At 42.7% G+C, this 19,999-nt stretch overlaps 1 protein-coding gene across 1 annotated transcript in view; it reads left to right on the forward strand.

Moving 5' to 3' along the window:
* Positions 1 to 19,999, forward strand: part of ephb2b (eph receptor B2b) — a 101,315-nt gene that overhangs the window by 66,187 nt on the left and 15,129 nt on the right. Inside the window, exons 5-8 of the mRNA XM_054617772.1 lie at positions 1,362 to 1,517; positions 3,564 to 3,899; positions 18,058 to 18,182; positions 19,456 to 19,618. Of these exons, the coding sequence (XP_054473747.1) occupies positions 1,362 to 1,517; positions 3,564 to 3,899; positions 18,058 to 18,182; positions 19,456 to 19,618 (780 nt within the window). The remainder of the gene's footprint in view (positions 1 to 1,361; positions 1,518 to 3,563; positions 3,900 to 18,057; positions 18,183 to 19,455; positions 19,619 to 19,999) is intronic.

Genomic DNA, 19,999 nt, shown 5'->3' on the forward strand with positions numbered 1-19,999 from the left:
GAGAGAGTTGCCTCACATGCAAGGCTTCCCCGATGTGTATTTATACGCCGGCCTGAGCTGATGTATGTGTCGGTCATTTCTTGCAAATCAAATGGAGTAAAGAAATATGAAATAATGGAAAGAATCTTAAACTTTTCCTTTTTTCCATATGTACAAGCTCCCACATTTTACCTGCTGCCTATTGTCTGTTTATATTTATTTTCTCATTTTCCACCAGTGAATGAGCTTTTTTTTATTTCTCATACAGTACCAGTCAAAAGTTTGGACACACCTTCTCATTCAATGGTTTTTTTTTATTTTAATTTTTTTCTACATTGTAGATTAATATTGAAGACATCCAAACTATGAAGGAACACATATGGAATTATGTGGTAAACAAACAAATGCTCAACAAACCAGAATATGTTTTATATTTTAGATTCTTCAAAGTAGTTGAATGAGAAGGTGTGTCCAAACCTTTGACTGGTACTGTATATGAGTAATTTATTAGTAGATTTACAGACAGTTAAACAGATAATTTACTACATTTTTAGTTTGTATAAATTCAATATGTTTGGGGTTTGGATTGATGCTAAAACAAAGGAATTAAAAGCATCTCCTTAGGTCCCTACTAATTGTGTTCTTTTTCCACAATTTTCTGTTATTAAGCGATTATCTTGTCTGAGGGAAAAGAATGAGGAACAGAGGGGTGATTAATCAAAAAAACTAAACATGAGTTGAAGCCCTAATACTTTAAGATTGTATTTGAGACAGAATTGTGCTGCTGCTGCCATACTTTGAGTGTTTTTGTTTGTTTTTGATTTGATCACAATCCGATGCTGAAATTCTTGTGCTTGACCTCAAAACATCTTCCACCCTCACATAACCTATCCGTTGCTTTGTTACTTAACCATTCCTCCATTTAAAACTCTTTTGTTGGTCGATACTTTGCCCACAGAGCTCCACTTCTCTAGAATAATCTCCCGCAGCACATTCAGAATGCAAGTTGATACTTTTGAACCTAGGCTGAAAACACATTTTTTTTCTGTTCACAATAATCTCTCTTAAAGAATCCGTATCACTGACTGTTTTACTTGCTACCCCAATACAAACAGAGATCATACAGTATCTGTTTAAAAAAAAAATACTTAACCTCATCCTTGTTGTCATATTAACATTATTACCTGTGAATGTATGTGTACTTTTACATACAATATCATGTGTTTTATTTTCCTACCAACTTGTAAAGGGTACAGATACTCTCTGTGTGATGTGCACCTTAAACATCAGAAGTTCAAGAAGTGTCTGTGCTTTTTGAAAAAGAAATAAGTGGTCATCCTTTTTATTCTAAATTCTCACACGTGTCCTCCTCTGTCTTTCAGCCTGTGCGTCTGGCTTTTTCAAGCCGACCCAGAAGGAGGAACCCTGTATGCAGTGTCCCATCAACAGCCGCACCACCAGTGAAGGCGCCATGAACTGCGTCTGCCGCAACGGATACTACCGCACCGACTCCGATCCTCTCCAGATGCCGTGCACAAGTACGTACAGCGCTCAGGTTCTTATGTGTGAACTTGAACTTGCACTTCGCAAAAAAAAAAAAAAAAAAAAAAAAAGAACTCTCACAATGTACACGGACATGAATGCGTACCCACAAAGTCTTTGATTTTCAAATATGGACTCTTTTGGCACATGAACACATTTCACACCCGCAAGCAGAAGGAGGGCCCCCAGGGATCAAAGGACAGTGGTAGTCTGTGTAACTCCAAACAGAGAAATCCTGTCAGAGCTGTCCCTCACACGAACACGGCGCTGACATGCCCATAGTGTGGCTGTCCACAGATCTGACCCAACACACAAGGCCTCGGCTGCCCCTCCTCGACATCACACAGGCCTCGATCCGAGCCAGACCAGAGGTTACTGGGCCAGGGCGAGTTGTTTTGTGAGGGTGCAGGCACAGAGAATGGGCCAAGGCCAGACTCTCTCTTGTCATGCCAATGAAGCTGTTTGAATTTGAATTTGAATTTGAGGCTGACATCGAGGTTCAGAGAGAGAGTGAGAGAGAGAGAGAGAGACGGGAGGATAGACCAAAGCAACAGTGAGTGAGGGAGGGGTGAAGCATGAGGGAAAGGAATGAAGGAGAGGCCGTTTGAGAGGGATGGAGAGGGGATGTGAGAAAAGACAAGAGAATCAGTGCATAGAGTGCGGTCTTACTAAAACAAAACAGGGGGGAGTGAGAAAAAAAGAAGAAGAAAAAAAAAAGCTCCTTTCAACGTTTGGGTTGTGTTTTTTCCTCACTCTCTCTCTCTTTCTCTCTCTCTCTCCGCCTGTTGAAAAGGGTGAGAGGAGGGAAAAAGATTTGATGGTCTCCAACAAAGGAGATTTGCATAAGCCTGGCTCTGGGAGTCGAGCAGCTGTTGTGAATGAGAAAGCAGCGGCGTCACGTCACCCGTATTAAGCGCAGCAGGGCCCGGCCTGATTAAAGCAAGGGAACGGGCCCATCAGAGCCCGCCAGCTAATGGGGGGGGGAGGGTTATGAGTTCTCCTCCCCCAGGAAGGAGATGCCAAGGAGGAGTTACGTTTCCATGTTTGAGAGACACCAAGAGGGCCACTCCACTCCAGCGGGCTTCGTTCCAGAGCCGCGGATCCGTTAATTGCTGCCAATTAAGAGGAGGTTAAATAAGAAGTGATCGATTCACATTTAGGATGTTGTGGGCGGAGCGGAGCAGTTTATCCCATTAGTCCTGGAGGGGTACGACTTCCATAATGAGGCGCACATGGCTGTAAAAGATAAACACCCCTCGTTGTTTGTTTGTTTGGCCTGTCACTCAACATGTAGCACCATGTGGAAAGTTTCTCCGCCCTGTAATGCCTATGGCGGCTCAGAAAGTCTCAGTGGGAGAGACGCTAGGTTTCTCTGCGCCGCAGTAACTCTATACGATGCTCCATGAGAAAACTGTCAGGAATAGATGTTAAGAAAACACTCGACAAAGTGGACGCCGGCGTGGAGAATGAGAGAGTGTGAATGGGCGTCCCGAGGGAGGCTTGACACGCTGTCAGCTCAGACGTCTATAAGAAGCTCGAGCCTCAGAGTGACTGGTGGATTTCTTTCTTTACCTTTTGTATTTTGAGTAGGGTTGACAATTATGCCGTCTTTGTCATTAAGTACGCAACACAGCGTCCATCATAAGATCACAACAACGCTATGGAATGTAGATGATGCAAAAGAGTACAGCGTCCTGGAAGAAGTGACTTCCATTTTTAGCACATTTCCTTCCTTTACTGTGTATGTAAGCTCTCTAGTTAAGACATTTTTTCCATCTTTTAAACAAAAAAAAGCCCAATTGTCCTTCTGTCCCCTGAGCACAGACACTTTAAAGCGGCTTTAATCTAGATTTATTTAACTGAACAATGGATCACATGACTGTAACTATGTGAAAGAGGTCACTTCTAGTTACGAACCCGCAAGGGAATTATCATCAAACTCTGCGGTGGAACATTTGACGCAACAAATTGATCAAGGAGCTTACATCCCAAAGTATCTGTGGCCCCGTTTTTAATCACTGAACGTCTCTCGTGTTTTCCAGCCGTCCCCTCGGCTCCGCAGACCGTCATCTCCAGCGTGAACGAAACCTCGGTGATGCTGGAGTGGTTGCCTCCCCGGGACTCGGGGGGCCGCGAGGACGTGGTCTTCAACATCATCTGCAAGAGCTGCGGCGGCGGCCGGGGGGGCTGCACCCGCTGCGGGGACAACGTGCAGTTTTTGCCCCGTCAGCTGGGCCTGACGGAACCCCGGGTCTACATCAGCGACCTGTTGGCCCACACGCAGTACACGTTTGAGGTGCAGGCTGTCAACGGGGTGTCGGATCAGAGCCCCTACTCTCCTCAGTACTCCTCAGTCAACATTACCACTAACCAGGCTGGTAAGTGGGCCCATCTGTCTTTTCCTACCCTTCATATTCCCCATGTGGTCTCCTCTTCTCTTCCCTCTCCTGTATTTTTTTACCATATCTATTTCTGTGTTGCTGCTCTGCCGCTTCAGTCCCTCTTCATCACACTCGTTCCTCTCTAAGCACATAATGCACAGCGCACAGACCTCTACTAAGTTAGGTTCTCTCCTCTCCTGTATGCTGATGTATGCAGATCGAGGGCTCTAAACTGAGGAGGAGAGTGCCGCTGATGATGTGACAGACAGAATGTGATGGCCTGCTGGTCTTAACAGCGTGACCTCATCACAATGTTTTTCACACTGTGGAGCTGAGAACAGGCTAGGTGCTGCCTCTCCTCCACTTCATCTACTGTTCAGTGATTACAGCTCCATTTTCATCCACCTACTTGATTGTACAATAGTGTTACAGTACATTACAGTAATTAAAAACAGAGTATATGCATAGTATATAGGTATACGCACACTATGTGTGAGCTACCTTGTAAAGTAAACACATGACTTCAAAGAAGACAGTATTCCAGTTAGTTCCTCGGACTAATGAAAAACAGGTTCCCTTGGTGTCTGGGGTAACTTTTTAATCAGCAGGATCTTCAGGAAATATAACTCAAAACCTCCTTCGGTATTTCTTCTGTTAGCTGTTGGAGCTTTGCATTCTTTCCACTACGTGGCTGCGGTCGAAGTCGGCCGCATCTCTAATTATTTCACAGAGGCAGCAGCATTGATTTGCTCTTTAATTGTCTCTATGAAACGCATCGTTTGGCGTGCCAAGCTTTTCTCCCCAAGCACTGATGAGCGGTGGGGGGGGGGGAGATACTTGCTTGTCTTTATCTTTGCACTGGCTTTGCATCCCATTAGCAACGTATGTAAGTGCCTGTCATCTCACATCAGGGCAGTCTTCTACGACTGAGCTCCCTAAAAGAACGGTTACTGTGGTTTTATTACAACGGACATACTGGGTTTTGTTTAACTGCACTCTCACTCTCTCATTACTTTCCTCTGGAATTCCCAGATGTCCAGATGCCTACATAGAAGCAGTCAAATGGAAAGGGTATACAAGTTGGATGACAACATTTAAGAGGAGGTTTCTACACTAAAAATGACCCATTGTTGCAAACTTCAATGTTTACGGAAATCTGTTTGTGTAAAAGCAACATAAAGCACTCATTTACAACGCTGGAACTCCAAGCCGCGCTAGAATGGAGGCCTTTATTCAAACGGCGACCTCTTTTTATTGTCTGTTTTGATTTGAGTCACTGGTGTGGTGGGTTAATGAGGGCCTGTGAGTGCAGTTAAGCGTTGTAATGAGGCCCCTGCCCCGCGCTTTCTCGCTGGGCCACAATAAGTCTGCCACCCCAACCCTTGGCTTCTCCGCTTCCCCCTGCCGTGGGGTCCTGGCGGAAATTGGGGGGCTCCGCGCCCTCTCCACTGAAGTGCCCGTCACTTTGGATTAGGCGGCCAGGGCTCCAGTCAGAGGGAGCTGTGAAAAGAACTCAACTCTTGCCTGCGACCACTCCACCCTCCCGCCTTCCCCCCATCACCCCGCGAAAAACCAGGCTCACCCCTGGGACGCGGGTTTGCAGTTTTGCGGGGCTGCGCTACAGGGTTGGGGTCACGGGGACCAGGAGCCCATAATTGCATCTGGTCCGTGAGGCTTGGAGGTTACGTAAACATCATGTCACCCCTAATTACCTCAGGCAGATCTGTGCCTCCCTCTTACACTGAGCTATATGAATAAGAAAACAACTAAATAACACAGTGTATGACATTTTGAATGTTGTGCTAATCAGTCTCTCAGTAGGCTTTGGCCAGCTGAGGCTGAAGCATCCCATGAAAGCAACGAATTAATAAATAAACTGAAAGAAAAAGTCCCACATCCTGTGCGGACTCCCAACCTCAGCTATGACTTGTTGGTGTGAAGGGTTGGGGGTGGGGGGTGGGCGGGTGGTGCGAGACGGGAGCAGAACTTCTCACTCGCCACCATACCCAATCAAGCACCCACCCCACTCCATTACCCACAGGGCTTATCCTCCCACTCCGTAGGTGGTTGGCGACAGTTCCTCGGCGATAAAGGACGTGATTGCCCTGGAAAGTGCGGCGCTTGATTACACACTGTAATGCCACACAAAGGCAAGATGCCGTGCTGAATGGCGCTCGAGCCCGTTTTTATAAGCATATGACTAATTCCCCAAAACTTGTACTGTGTTGTATATGCAGAAGCCTTGAAATGCCCCTCCAAGCCTTTTTTTACAATAATGAGTCACCAGTAAGCCTTTGGCTTTGAGCTGTCTATAAAATGTTTCTCTTTGCATGACATTTAATGAGCGGAGGGAGAAAGGGAGAGTTTGCAAATCTGGTGCTTTCTGTCAGGGACTGAGGGTGAAAATCATAGGTTGTGTGTGTGTGTGTGTGTGTGTGTGTGTGTGTGTGTGTGTGTGTGTGTGTGTGTGTGTGTGCGTGTTTCTAGGTCTTACAAGGATTAACTGGTCTGACAGGTGAGAGAATGGTGACTCGAGACCAGTGTCAATACCAGTAGGCATATGGTCACAAAACAGGGGAGGGGGAAACTTTAAATATATTATTGCAGCGATGCATTACAACTATTTATCTAAAAAATTCAGTGGTTTCATTCAAGTATTAAACAAGATTGCACACACATTTATTGAAAAAGTCACTGCAGTACTTTGCAGCCTCACAACTACTGGCAAGGTGACTTTAGAGAGTCTGTTGTAGTAAGAGGAAGGCCACATGTTTGAGTTTATTCATTGAAACAGCGTAGAGTACCCCTCTCTGCACCTGAAGAAGGCACTGAAGTACCTCCATCGTCTGAGAGCACATATTTACCCTTTTTAACCACTTTACCATTTTAAACCCAATTCTTACTATTTTTTCATTTGTTCCTACGTTCTCCCCACCTCGTAACCTTAGTTGCCCTACGGTACATTTATTGTTATTGTATGAAGTGAAAATTGTTGCCATGTTCTCACCCTGAGGTTTAATCAAACGTCCCTGACAGTCTACTTCATCCTACCATTTTGTCATCACACAGTCTGAGACACATGGCTGGATGGAGAGGCTACAAACAAGTTATCTGTAAGGTCCTTCTCAAGGTCTTAGTAACTTACTAAGACCTTAACTTACTAAGTAGTTTCAACCCAGTGCACCATTAAAGAAATGTTTTAGCTACTGCTACAGAAAATTTTGTAGAAGGAAAAATAAATAATTATGCTGTCAGTCAAAGCCATTTTTAACCATTTTTAACTTTTCCTATTTCCTGCATTTTGTCTCTTGTTTTTGGAAAATGAATTACACTCAAAATACAATATAAAATATATTAATAGTTTAGTAAAGTGGGGAGAGAGTCCATAACCACAACGGCATTTATAAAATAATTTAGAGGTGCTGGATTATAAACAATATTATTTGTGCAATGAACTATGAAAACAGGAAGTCACTGTAGCATTACAAGCTAGCATCATTTCCATAGGTACAGTTTAGAGGTGCAAAAGATGTATCATTTGTACATCTATGTATTACTTTGTTATGTCTGCATACATAGAAAGTGTGTGTTTCAGAATTCCTAGTATTCATACAGTTTACAATGAGAGAGAAATATCTGATTATGGTAACCCAACCGACATTATTTACTGGTGCAGTGCCCGTTCAAATCATGCCTGTTCCAAACGGGTCGATAGCTTGGCCCACGGTATTGCTGATTGCAGCTTTCTGGAGAACAGCTCATCCAAAGGACTTCACACTCGGCACTGCACTTCCTTTGGTCCTACAACTCCCAAGTGTGAAGTCAATCAGGTGAACGCTTGCTGACAGGGACAGACATACAGACATTTGAGTTAAACTGGAATAATGTTTCGATATATTGAAGTACTTTGTCTTCATTTTGTTAAATGTAATTTAAAATCATCTTTCTCGACTTCAGAAAACGGTATTTGTCAAGTTCCAGCTCAGATATTCTGACTGACTATTCCATTTCATGTCTTCACTCTAAACGGCTCAAAATTTAGAGTTGTCGGTTGGTTCACTTATATTTGTTACAGTTACACCTACCTATATGGTTTGCAAATATTTAATAAGAGCTAACCTATCACAAAAAAAACTAGCTTGTGTGGTGCAACCCGTTTTAATTAAGTTGTAAAACACTGAGTAAACACTTTTGTTAGAACAAGCTTTATATCATTCATGTGTATTTGAAGGCAGAAGAGAAAACAGTACCAGTCAAAGGTTTGGACACACCTTCTCATTCAACTACTTTGAAGAATCTAAAATATAAAACATATTCTGGTTTGTTGAGCATTTGTTTGTTTACCACATAATTCCATATGTGTTCCTTCATAGTTTGGATGTCTTCAATATTAATCTACAATGTAGAAAAAAATAAAAATAAAGAAAAACCATTGAATTAGAAGGTGTGTCCAAACTTTTGACTGGTACTGTATTTAAGACTATTTTTAGTTATTTAATGGATTGAAAAATAACAAATGTAATGTACACAGAAAGGTCTGTTGCTTTAAATCAAGAAGACACAAAGCTAACTCATAACGTGACTGCCAGTTATTTGCTAGCGTACTCTGGAGCAGCTGAATCATCAATTTCAGTGCACAGAAGTGAGATAATCTCCTACCCGAATGCAGACTATCAGTATTCTGTGAGATAATTCAGAATTGCACAATAGATGAATAAGATCTCCATATACTCTGTGCACACGCCATATTGCCTTCTATAGTGGTTTGGTATATTAGCTTCCAGAGGACATATTTGTTTAGGCTTTTCATTAACTCAAGGTGAGCCACGGCGTCTGCTGCTAATGCCATCGAGAGGCAGAGGGGCTGAATTGGTTTCTTATCAGGTGAACTGGCCGATTGTGGAAGTGGACCAAATTACTCAGAGGGTGTTCGGTGTAGTCGGATGCAGCCTTTTCATGTGGCAGAGAGGGGGAAGATTTATGACTTAATTATTGTCCAAATTGCCCGGGTCCAGAGTAACCAGGCTACCGGGGAATCTGCCGCTCCACTGGGCCGTGGTGTGAAACGCCGTGGTGCAGAGCCAGGTGGGACTGCCAGAATGTGTCGATGCACCAGCCAGCCAAACGTGGCTACTACACTGTTGACTTTAGGCCAGTGTCACCAGTTGGAAAAAAAAGTGCAGATTATATGTGGTGCAATGGCACAGTCATGGCAATGAATGCAGGGGCGAAAATAAAGACCCACAGAAAGAGCTATTCCCAATACAATAGCCTAAGTAACTAATTAGACTGTTAAATTCAAAAAATATTATAAATATTTTTTTATCTAAGTGTGCGTTTCATAGCTAGTGACTAGCCTGCACTAGGGCCCGTCATCATAGCATGCACTGGTGCCCTTCGTAACTACCTTACTCAGGTGAATGAATGTTTGAATACCCGCCTTTATCTCAGGTTGAGTCATTTGAATCTATTTGACTTTCTGTAGAACAGAACTTGCACAAAAGCAATGTGCTTTATTAAAAACTGTGAAAGATTTCATTGTGCAGTTTTCTAAAAATGCAACGATTGAAGTAAGAAAGAAATCCACTTAAAACAAGTACATCCTTTCATTATATGAAGTCATTAGCATGTGAAAGATAAATATGGCAAAAGATGAATTTTACCTACAGTGAGTAATTATACATGCACTTTAAAAATACAGCAACATTAACAAAGTCAGGCTTCTATCTCATCAGCATAATTCAGCTCTAAATAAACGAGAGCGACGTAGCGACAAAGAGGCTGAGAGACAGAGAGTCAGACAGCGACCACCACTATACGTGACGAGCTGTGTGACAGTGACAGAAGGCGTGAAGAGGGACACATATGGTGAGTGCCGGTGTGGGTCAGCCACACAGACAGACAGGAGGCCCCAGCATGCACCTGGAGCCCAGCACTGACAGAGCCTTGACACACGGGCCTGCTCTGCCAGACAGCCAGCCAGCCAGTCACGCATTCATGCCACTGTTGATACGAAGCAACCTGTTTACAGAAAGGCACACCCAGACGAGCGCTGCAGCAGAGAGAGGGAGATAAGCTCAGAGGTAAAGTGTGCGGTAAGCAGCCTGCAGGTTCTGACAGTACGGCTCATCAGATGACTTTTAATAACCTATGCATGCAATATGAATTTAATTAGGACTCCCCAGAGGAAGATTAACACATGCATTGTCATAATTAGTTACCTAATTGATCATTGGTAAATCATTCAATAGCCATGTGGTTATTTTTCTGTGCACACTGTATGGATCTCCTCCTTTTCAGGATGTGATGTGCAGACTCTAGCCTGTGCAGGGAGGAGAGGAATAGAGTATGCACATCACCTGCATACAAATCTAGGTTAAAAGGCCGTGATCTTTCAGCCCAGTGGGCTATAAAAGCGAACATAATGTGAACATACATGTAATTATTGTTGAGTGCTTTAGCTGAGGATGGAAATGCCTGAATAATTGACCGGGCTTTAACGTAGTCATTTATTTACTCCTTACATACAAGAGGATGACGATGATAAAAAAAAAGAGATAATAAATAAAGGTGATGAAGCAAGAAGGGGTCTTGAACCAATTTATTGATTTATACAAGAACTTTATGGAGTTAACTTCACCAATTAAGAAAATGGATCCGTGATAAACACAATGGCACTCCTCTCTCTGTCTCTTTTAGCCCCTCTCTCTCTCTCTCTCTCTCTCTCTCTCTCTCTCTCGTTCGTTTTCTTTCTCTCTCGTTCTCTTTGCCAAACACACTCTTGAAGTTCAAGTTCCTGTGGTGACATACGGATCAAGTATTCCTTTTAAGGCTGATGCAAAACAGGCACGTCATTGTCCGGAGTTTTTCTGGTTTGATACACGACGAGCTGCCCCCCCCCGCCCCCCCGCCCCTCCGGACTGCTCCCACTCCGATGTCACTAATGCCTCTCATTTTCTTTAATGTAGCCTGGTATCACTCGCGTTAGACCACGCTGATCATGCGATCTGCGTCCACCATCATCCCCCCTTCCAAGGTTTCATGTGTAAATTGGGGTCAGGAACTTTATAATCGGAGATGATCTTTTTATAATCCTTACCGTTGTGTGCCACTCGTTGCTGCAACCTCACAGTGGGTGTGTAGATAATCATGACTTTGACGTTAATCCGGAAGTCATATCTGTGCATTTAAATTGAACAGGAGCAGATGTGGTACATCTGCTCCTGTTCACATACTTTTACGTCTTGATGTTGTTTGAAAAATGTTACTCTGGAGCTGCTCAGTAGCAACAGCAGGAGGTGATGGGACTGTCTGCCTCCTAGATATGACATTAAATATAATACTCAGACTGTGCAATGAGGTGTGTATTTTTCAACAACCGTCCACAACTGTTCATATTAGAAGATCGCAGATGTACTTTTATAGATTTATGGAATCCAGGAAACACCATAAATTAATTGTGTTCCAAACACTTTTATGTGGTAGCACATATTCTTATTCATTTTGCTGCAATCGTCATATTAACATGGACTGAATCATGTCAGTCCACACAACGCAATTTTAAAAAGGCTATTCAGCTCCGTTCTGCTCTTGTCAGCATTCTACTTATTTCCCTCTACCAACAAAGTTATTAACCCAATAAAACTAAACATTTTTTCGCTTGCCAATGACCAAATCAGAGAAATAAATAAGAGCCGTATCCCACACACCCCTTTCCAACAATGTAAAACATTGACATGCAGTCTGTGGTTTGTAGAGTTTTTTCTTCTGCTCGCAGATGCCAGTTTGGAAGATGTTTAAATGCAGAAAAACAGCTTGAACATTAAACCGAATCCAGTTTCCCCCCAGAGCTGTGCGAGTCAAAATCCTCATTCCATATCAGTTCAAACATTGTGTCTGCTCAGCCCAAATCGCCCCGAGAGACGAAAAGACCACAGCGGATCTGTGTGTCTTTGTAACATACTGTTTAAATCGTATTGTTACAATCTATCAGAAATGTTTATTGCATCAGAAATGTCTCTTTTGACCATGTTGAGGTTCTGTAGAAACAATATTCATATACTTTACAATAGCTTTTTGAACTTTATTGTATTTAAATATATTGTATTCAAGAACCATAATTTGGCGCCATGTTAGACATTCACAACATCTCTCTGGTTTGGTTTATTAAAAAAAAACAATATAATATATTCATAAAATACAATTGGTCAGGGATGGATGCAAGTTTTGTGTTTTCACAGTCCAACAACTTTTATCAAGCCGTTGACTGTGCAGGTTTTTATTAGACATCTTGACTATCCATCAATCAGATGAACATCACTGAAACCACATAAGAACCATTTGTTTTTGTATGGAAGTCCTTATAGTTTTAACTGCAATTAAGAACTTCATATACTATTCAGTTATTCAAATATAATGTAAAAGCGTAAAGTGGTTTTAATACTGAGGATTGTATTCAGCACCATCCACCAACAGAACCTCTAACCATATGTTTTTGGATTGAATGACGGCTCAGTTGCTGCAGAATAATTCTCTGCAGAGTTGTCTCCATACGTACTGATCTTGGTTGGTTTAGAGTTAAGCCTGAGCCTCTTCAAGCATCTAAAAACTCTTCAAGCCCCTGAAGTGCCTATTTTATAATTAGCTTATGGTGTGTATACGAGTGTATTATAGCCCCCAATCTTTTCCACTGCATATGGTTTAAAGCTCGATGAACTGAATTCTCACTTTTGTAGCTTTACTGCACTGGAAAATCTTTATAGATGTTAAAAACCCACAATCCCTTGCAGCTGGGAAAACAGGGCAGGCTGCCAGCACGCTAAAAAGTACATGCAAATATGGGCCTCTCCCTTTAAGACGGCTCGATGTGCCGCTCATAAATGGACGGCAGTCGGGTAGGAGTGGAGCAGCGGCAGCCTGTTTGGGAGGCTGCCTGGTAGAGAACCAGCTGGTTTGGGCCCTTTGGGAGAGACTGCGCTGTGGGGAAAATGATTTTTACAATGAAAAGGAAAAGGGATTTTACGAGCCCTGACCTGTTCTCGCTACCTCCCCCATCTTCCCCAAATCATAGCGTTGCTATTGCTCTCTGCAGCAGAACGTCTAATCATCAGAACCACATGGCTCTAGACACATTAGGATGTCGGAAAGATGCAGATAAAAGGCCTTGAACATATACTTTCTCAGAAGCATGTGATTCATGCGCCAGCAAATGTTGGAGGCTATTCCTCTCTTTTTTCCTATCTGTTGTTTGTAATGGCTGAAACAGAGCAAAATGTATCAAATCATAAGTGGTGTTTTCTCTTGCTGTCAGTGAAATAAGTCACACACAGAGAATAACAGACACTATTTTGATATTTTGACTCCGCCGAGCACGGCTCGATGTAACAGTTTCTGTTGGTGTCTTCAGGTCCTGGAGCACCTGAACCCCCCTCCTCTCCTAGAAGTCTGTCCAAAGAGAGTGTTCTGAACACGCTGCACCCATGACTGAGCTCCGTCTGCTGCCATCCAGCCACAATGGTCTCACTCCACCAGCCTGGCCTAATGAATATGCCCATCATGCTCATAGCCGTACTTTGTAATGAGGCTTAACAGTAGAGCTCCAGCCAAACAAGGGAACGGTCAAAGAGAAAGTGGTAAAGCCCACCAAAAGAGTTTAGTGCAATAAAAGATAAGAGACATAAATTAATGGGACGCATGAAAGCCTCACTGCTGTTAAGCAGGAGCACGGACCATTAAATCGGCCTGGATTTAAATGAGGGGAAATATTCCCGTAAACTCCATCTTTAATTGATTAGGGAAGTCACTAGGTGTTCAAACACAACACTAAGACATCTATTAGAGATGTTGAGCAAAACAGAGCCCTTTGTGTTCTGTGTTGTTGGGCCAAGGCCAGAGCGACATGGTAGAATAGACTCCAAAGCAGCCTTTCATATCAGATCCCAGGCTGGGTAATGATGTGGGGTCTGAAACCTAATTCTTTGACAACAGCTGGGGCCTCCCATCCTCTCACAATCAAGCCATGCGATATACAACCTTGAATGTTTCAGATGGACACCAAGGCCCCCTCCTGGGGCCCCAGCATATTAAAACTCTTTATTGTCTTTTGGAGCTCTTTGCAGACTTGGATATATTGGAGAAAAATAAATGAAACACAATGTTGTCGTAGTAGAACTGATGTTAAACACACAATCCCACGTTGAGCACTGTGTGTCTCGGGGAAACGGGGAAAATGAAACACCTTGTATGTAACATTAATAATCATCAGTGATGCATCTCCAGCTTCGTCTTTGACATGAGAAATTATGGCTGCGACTCTCTCTCTCCCGGTGGTATATGGGAAACTCCTGTTACAGACATGTTCATCAGGGCCATTTATCTTTACAATTCATCCATCTAATTTAATTATGTAAACTTACAATCCCTGTCTTTGTCATCATGACCGCTTCATTGGTTTTAAGGACATGAATGGAGCATTCATCAAGGAAAAACCTATAAATAAAGCATCCCGGTGAAAGTGGAGCTCACCCACTTTGAAGATATTTATCTGACTTGACATAGTTTATGATTAGTTAGTCGCCAGTATATAAATGATGGGGAAACTTTTTTACATTATTGTTTTAATTTGTAATTGTCTTTAATGGGGTGCAATCCACGTGGTTTAACAGTAATTATTGCAAAAACAAAGAAAAGCGCTTGAAAACAACTGAAACATGCATTTAGCGGCATAACTCATGGAATGATGTTGACACAATGAAAACCAAGTATTTACTCAAGCCTGTAAATTATAGATTAAGTTTGGGGGGATTCTAGCTACACTTGAAGTTCTGGAGTACAATGGAGATTTGTAGATTACATAAATTAGATGTACGAAAATGGTTTTCATATGTGGACCATTGCTGCAGAGAAACGTCGACTTGGCGTACCACTGCATTCCTCAGCCAATTTGTAGAAAAAGTCAGTTTAGCTTAAAAATGCATGTACTGAATTGACCTGAAATACTCAACACAGCTGTATAGCTATATTTTATATAGCTACACGCTGAATGTTTCAACACTTCATGTTTTGACTCAGTATTAACTTTGCACAAAAAAAAAAAACATGCCTACATTTTAATTTAATCCCAGTTTTACACCAAACTTTATCGTTTTTTCTCGGGCTCAGACATGGCGACTGCCACCCTGCTGTCTGGAAGTTGTTCTCTAGCAGAAGAAAACCACAGTGTTCTCCTCCAACAGCTTTTCATGTTGGCATGCGTCCATCCCCTGTACATGAATACATGAGCTGCCTTTGTTTCCCTGGCTCTGTATCAGGTTACTAGGCATGGCTGTGCCGTGTGTTTAATGGAAATGCTATGCAGGAACAGGCCATGTGGCAGTCTTGAATATATGTACATCCGTAATGGGATACTCGTGAGCTCCTCTTAGAGTAACTGTTTGCCTTATTAGGCTGTCGTCCTGCGACTGCAAACAAACTAGTGTGTACAGTGAGATGGAGGAGATTCCTGAGACCGGCGTCCTGACTGAATGTATACATTACTGTACCTCCGGCTCCAGGAAAGCGGCATGATGTATGTTCCGCTGCGGAGACGCAGGCCATCATGGTGTAAGTGCTTTGCTGAGATGAAATATGGAACGTCTATTTATTATCTGCTGGCAGCAGCGCATGAGGACATGCTCAGTCCCGTTGACCATCACAGTTTATATGAGACATCATAATTTGTTGCCTTAGGTGGGTGCTTCGTTTTGGGTCGGAGGGCCGTGGGCTGGACTGATTAGCTGATGAGAATGAGGGACTTCTTTTTTTATCATTGGCTCTGACTCACTGTGGTCACTTACATGCTATATTTTCTCGCCTTACTTCAGGACAGTAGATGCAAGAGCATTTCTTTACATGAACAGCATCGATATTATATACAAACGGTTTAAAACACACACAAATGCAGCCTTAGAATCTTTCATTATGGAGGCGTGGCAGTTGTAATTTCCCAGTCAGTGGATTTTCCGTAGAGAACGCGTGCCGGTGGAGAGACTTCTCTCTTTATTGCTGGGACTCAGGGGAGCCACTGTGCTGCTGGCTGAGGGCTGCGTGTGTGTGTGTGTGTGTGTGTGTGTGTGTGTGTGTGTGTGTGTGTGTGTGTGTGTGTGTGTGTGTGTGTGTGTGTGTGTGTGTGTGTGTGTGTGTGTGTGTGTGTGTGTGTGTGTGTGTGTGTGTGTGTGCAGCACGGGCCTGTAGGGGATGAGTGTGGGGCTTGGTGTTCATAAATCCTAACCCAGCACCCCTCCTTCTCTCTGAGTCCACCCTACCCTTTCACACACACACACCCACCCACACACACACACACACACACACACACACACAGCGGCTCAGACATAGAGGCCTTCAGGCCTTGCCAGGCTCCCCAGACAGAGCTTTTTATCTTCAGCCTCTCTTAGCTTTACACTGACCCACGGCACCCTGAACTAATCTTAATGGTTGTTGGAGGACGTGAGGTGATCACGCTCCCCTGACCTTATGGTTGTACTGAAAAGAATGTACCGAGTTTTATGTCCCAGGGCTATGCAAGACTATAGTGGGCCACCCATGATGTAACAAATCTGAGTCTTTGACAATTGTTTTCACTTGAAAACATGTGAATAAAATCTGGGCAATGGGGTTAAATTATTTTATTTGTTTTAATGCAAAAAAAAGAAATGGGAAAAGGTATCACTAGCTTATGAAATGTTGAAGACATTGTTGCTTGTTTTAAGAAAATGTATGACTAGTATAAAGTAACCCAAAACTAAAAGAAAATATACTTTTTTGTAAAGATATTTTCAATAGGGATAGTGTGAAACACTATCCCTATTGAGGTAGTGTTTGAGGTTAACTTACTAATCATCAACTGTCCAACACAACCTAATGACCACTGGCCATTATACCTTAAAGTAATTTTGTTAAAAGGACCATACCAATGGTGTGAGATTTTACTAATCATTTTACAAAAATGTTTTTTTTTAAATCATAAAAAAATCTAAATCATTTTACAAAAATGTTTACTTCATATGATAGCCCATAGTTTCCCATTGGTCTTTAGTTTGATGTTCTGTCTTTGAGAGAGATATTGTTTCTGTTGCATTAAAAATCAATTTGCAGAGACTTATAAGGTAATCCATTACAGTCTCACAACTTGTTTTTTGTGAAGTTGCATTATCAGTGAGTGGTACTGCATATGCTGACAAAAGCGGATTGTGCAGTCTGAGATGCTGCAATATTCCAATGGTAATAATCAGCAAGCAAATGTCTGTGTTGTAAAAAAAAAAAACAATATTACTCTAAATTTTCTTTAAAACATTGCTTTTTACCAAATGTCTCACAAACCCTAAAATGCAACAGCATTGGTAACTTGATTTTTAAAGCTCAAGTCAATGTCACCTGGGGAAATAAATAATAGAGTTGTGTTGGCCTTTCCATAAAGAGCCATTTCAAAGATCAAAGTGTTCATTTTCATACCTTTTTGAGAAGCAGAGGAAACCAACATGTGCCTCGAAAGTAACAAAAATAATGTAAAAATTTAAATAAATAAAACCTTTTGCAGTAATTTAAAACGCATGTGATTTGTAGCATAGAAAACATCTGCTATGGTCCTTTAAACTGTTTTCTACATACACAAACAACTCAGTAAGTCAAATTTAAAAAGTAGAGGACAAAACACTGCACTAAAAAGATGTGTTGCATTTTGTGACTTTGTGATTTACAGTATTTGCTTGCTGAGTTTATGTGGCCCACAAAATGGGCTCCCTGCATGTAAAGCATGGTGGTCTGGTGATTTCAAAATGATTTATTTGGAGAAGGTGGTCTGTTATCAGTGCGTTTGACAAGCATAAATTAATCACATGAAAACTACAGTTGACACTGGGAAGTCCCGCGAGGCTGCTTATGTGGTTTAGCCAGTGTTGTAACTTGCCATCCTGCAGTGCATGTGTAGCAGCGAGACTCTCTAAAACGGAGACTGCAGTATATTACAGAGAGTTTATGGCATTACGTATTACACCTTAGCAGAAGCCGGTGTTTGTCTCTGAGATTAAAGATGCTATAAAACTCTCTGTGCGTGACTTGTGAAGTCTGCAGTGATTGATTTGCATCATCCTTAACAAACTCTCCCTTTGTCTCCCTGCAGCCCCGTCCACAGTGTCCATAATGCACCAGGTCAGCCGCACGGTGGACAGCATCACCCTCTCCTGGTCCCAGCCTGACCAGCCTAACGGAGTCATCCTGGACTATGAGCTGCAGTATTATGAAAAGGTATCAGTGATGCAGCAACACATTCTCCCCCCCCAAGCTCACTCCCTGATCCATATTAAACCAAGTTCCACTTCCTAAATAAATTATACGCTAATGGTAAAAAAAACAAAAACTGTCTCTTTTGTTTAGTTGTGCATTTAAATTCAGAGTGTCCCCTCACACTCGTTTGCATAACAGCACATCCTAGGAGGCATGCAGTCCGAGCTTCTGAAACATTGCTCAGAACTTCTGCTTGTTCTCTTTCAATTATAATCACGGTCAGTCACTGGAAAAGGAAACCGCTCTCAGCCCTGCAGCAGGGCCACGGGGGATTGATGCGCAGAGGCTTGCGGTTTAAACAATGGTGCGTCGACTGCTGTAAAAATAGTATTGAAAGGGCAAGCTCCGCCGAATCAGCATACTTTCTCACAAGAAACAGTCTCAGTCACAAAAAACACACACACAGCCATCCACAGACGCAGGGACACAATCACACACAGAGCGTTTGTCGATGCTTATTCAGTCTACACGCTGAGCCGTTCCACTTTTGAGTCTAATTCCCTTTTCTGACACTGCTGGAGAGAGCTGTCAAAACAATTGTCCCGGCCCCTGCTGCGGCTCAGAAGTGCAGCGAGGAGCAGCGGGTTGAAGGGAGCAGCTAAAAAAGAGTCTCAGTCTCCGCTGCTCTCAGACCTGTCAGGAGTGCGGCAGTGAAATGTAGCTCTGATCATCAGAAGGCGCGGCTCAGAAAGGCCGCCTGACCTGAAACTGCCACCGAATCTACCTTCTTAAAAACTACCTTCTGTGTGCCTCTTTCATCCCTGCAGATTTATCAAACACAAAGCTTTTTTTATGTGGTGGCAAATCATTCAGATTACTTTCTATTGTGGTTACTGTGGTTGTTTGGAAGATAAATGTGGAGATGAGTATCGCTGCCTTTTTCTCTGTACTATTCCTGCTCTCAGTATCTCAGTTACAGTGCAAAATAAGATTCCAGTATAAGATTTGATCCGGATGGTGTTTGGTGCATTTCGTGCTTCGTAACGAGGCATTTAAAGTATCATTTGCCTTTAAATTGCTATAATGATCTATAAAATTATACATAAAATGAATAAATATATATATAAATAAATACTTAAATGAAGTGCTGTGTAAGCTGATACTGCTGATCATTCGTTCTTTCTGAGTCCTTAGCCTACTATGTAATTTATTCACATGGAATTTCATAATTGTTAGCCTTTGCAATTGGACTGTAATTACTAATTCAACATATCTTCCTTTTTTCTTTTCCCAGGACCAATCGGAATATAACGCCACCGCCATCAGGAGCCAGACCAACACGGTGGTCATCCGCGGCCTCAAGCCAGGAAGCATCTACGTGTTCCTGGTCCGGGCCCGCACCGTAGCCGGCTTTGGACGCTACAGTGGCAAACTGTACTTCCAGACCATGACTGAAGGTGAGAATTCAGCTAATGTTCCCCGAAGCACGCGGAGCTGTTAACGCCTCTCATGCCTGGCCCATCGACACACACCATGCAGTGTGGCATGGATGCAGACAGCTGCGGGAATGAAAGGGAATCTTGTTGTGGAGTAAACAGTTAGAGCACTCCAAAAACCAGACGGTTGGGAAACATCCCACGCATTATACCTCGCAATTATTTCTTCATTCATGCTTCAGCATTCATGATTTCTTTCCTTTGTGCGGTACACACATGTCCTATTTTTTCTTGCCAAAGATGGCTTTTCGCTATTTGCCTCGAAGTCAAGGATGAGGTCAAACTTGTCTTATCTTTGCACAGTGTGCTGGTAGAAGACGGAACGTTCGGTCGGTAAACATC

The sequence above is a fragment of the Anoplopoma fimbria genome, chromosome 17 (genome assembly GCF_027596085.1).
Source record: "Anoplopoma fimbria isolate UVic2021 breed Golden Eagle Sablefish chromosome 17, Afim_UVic_2022, whole genome shotgun sequence".
NCBI classification, from domain to species: Eukaryota; Metazoa; Chordata; class Actinopteri; order Perciformes; family Anoplopomatidae; genus Anoplopoma; species Anoplopoma fimbria.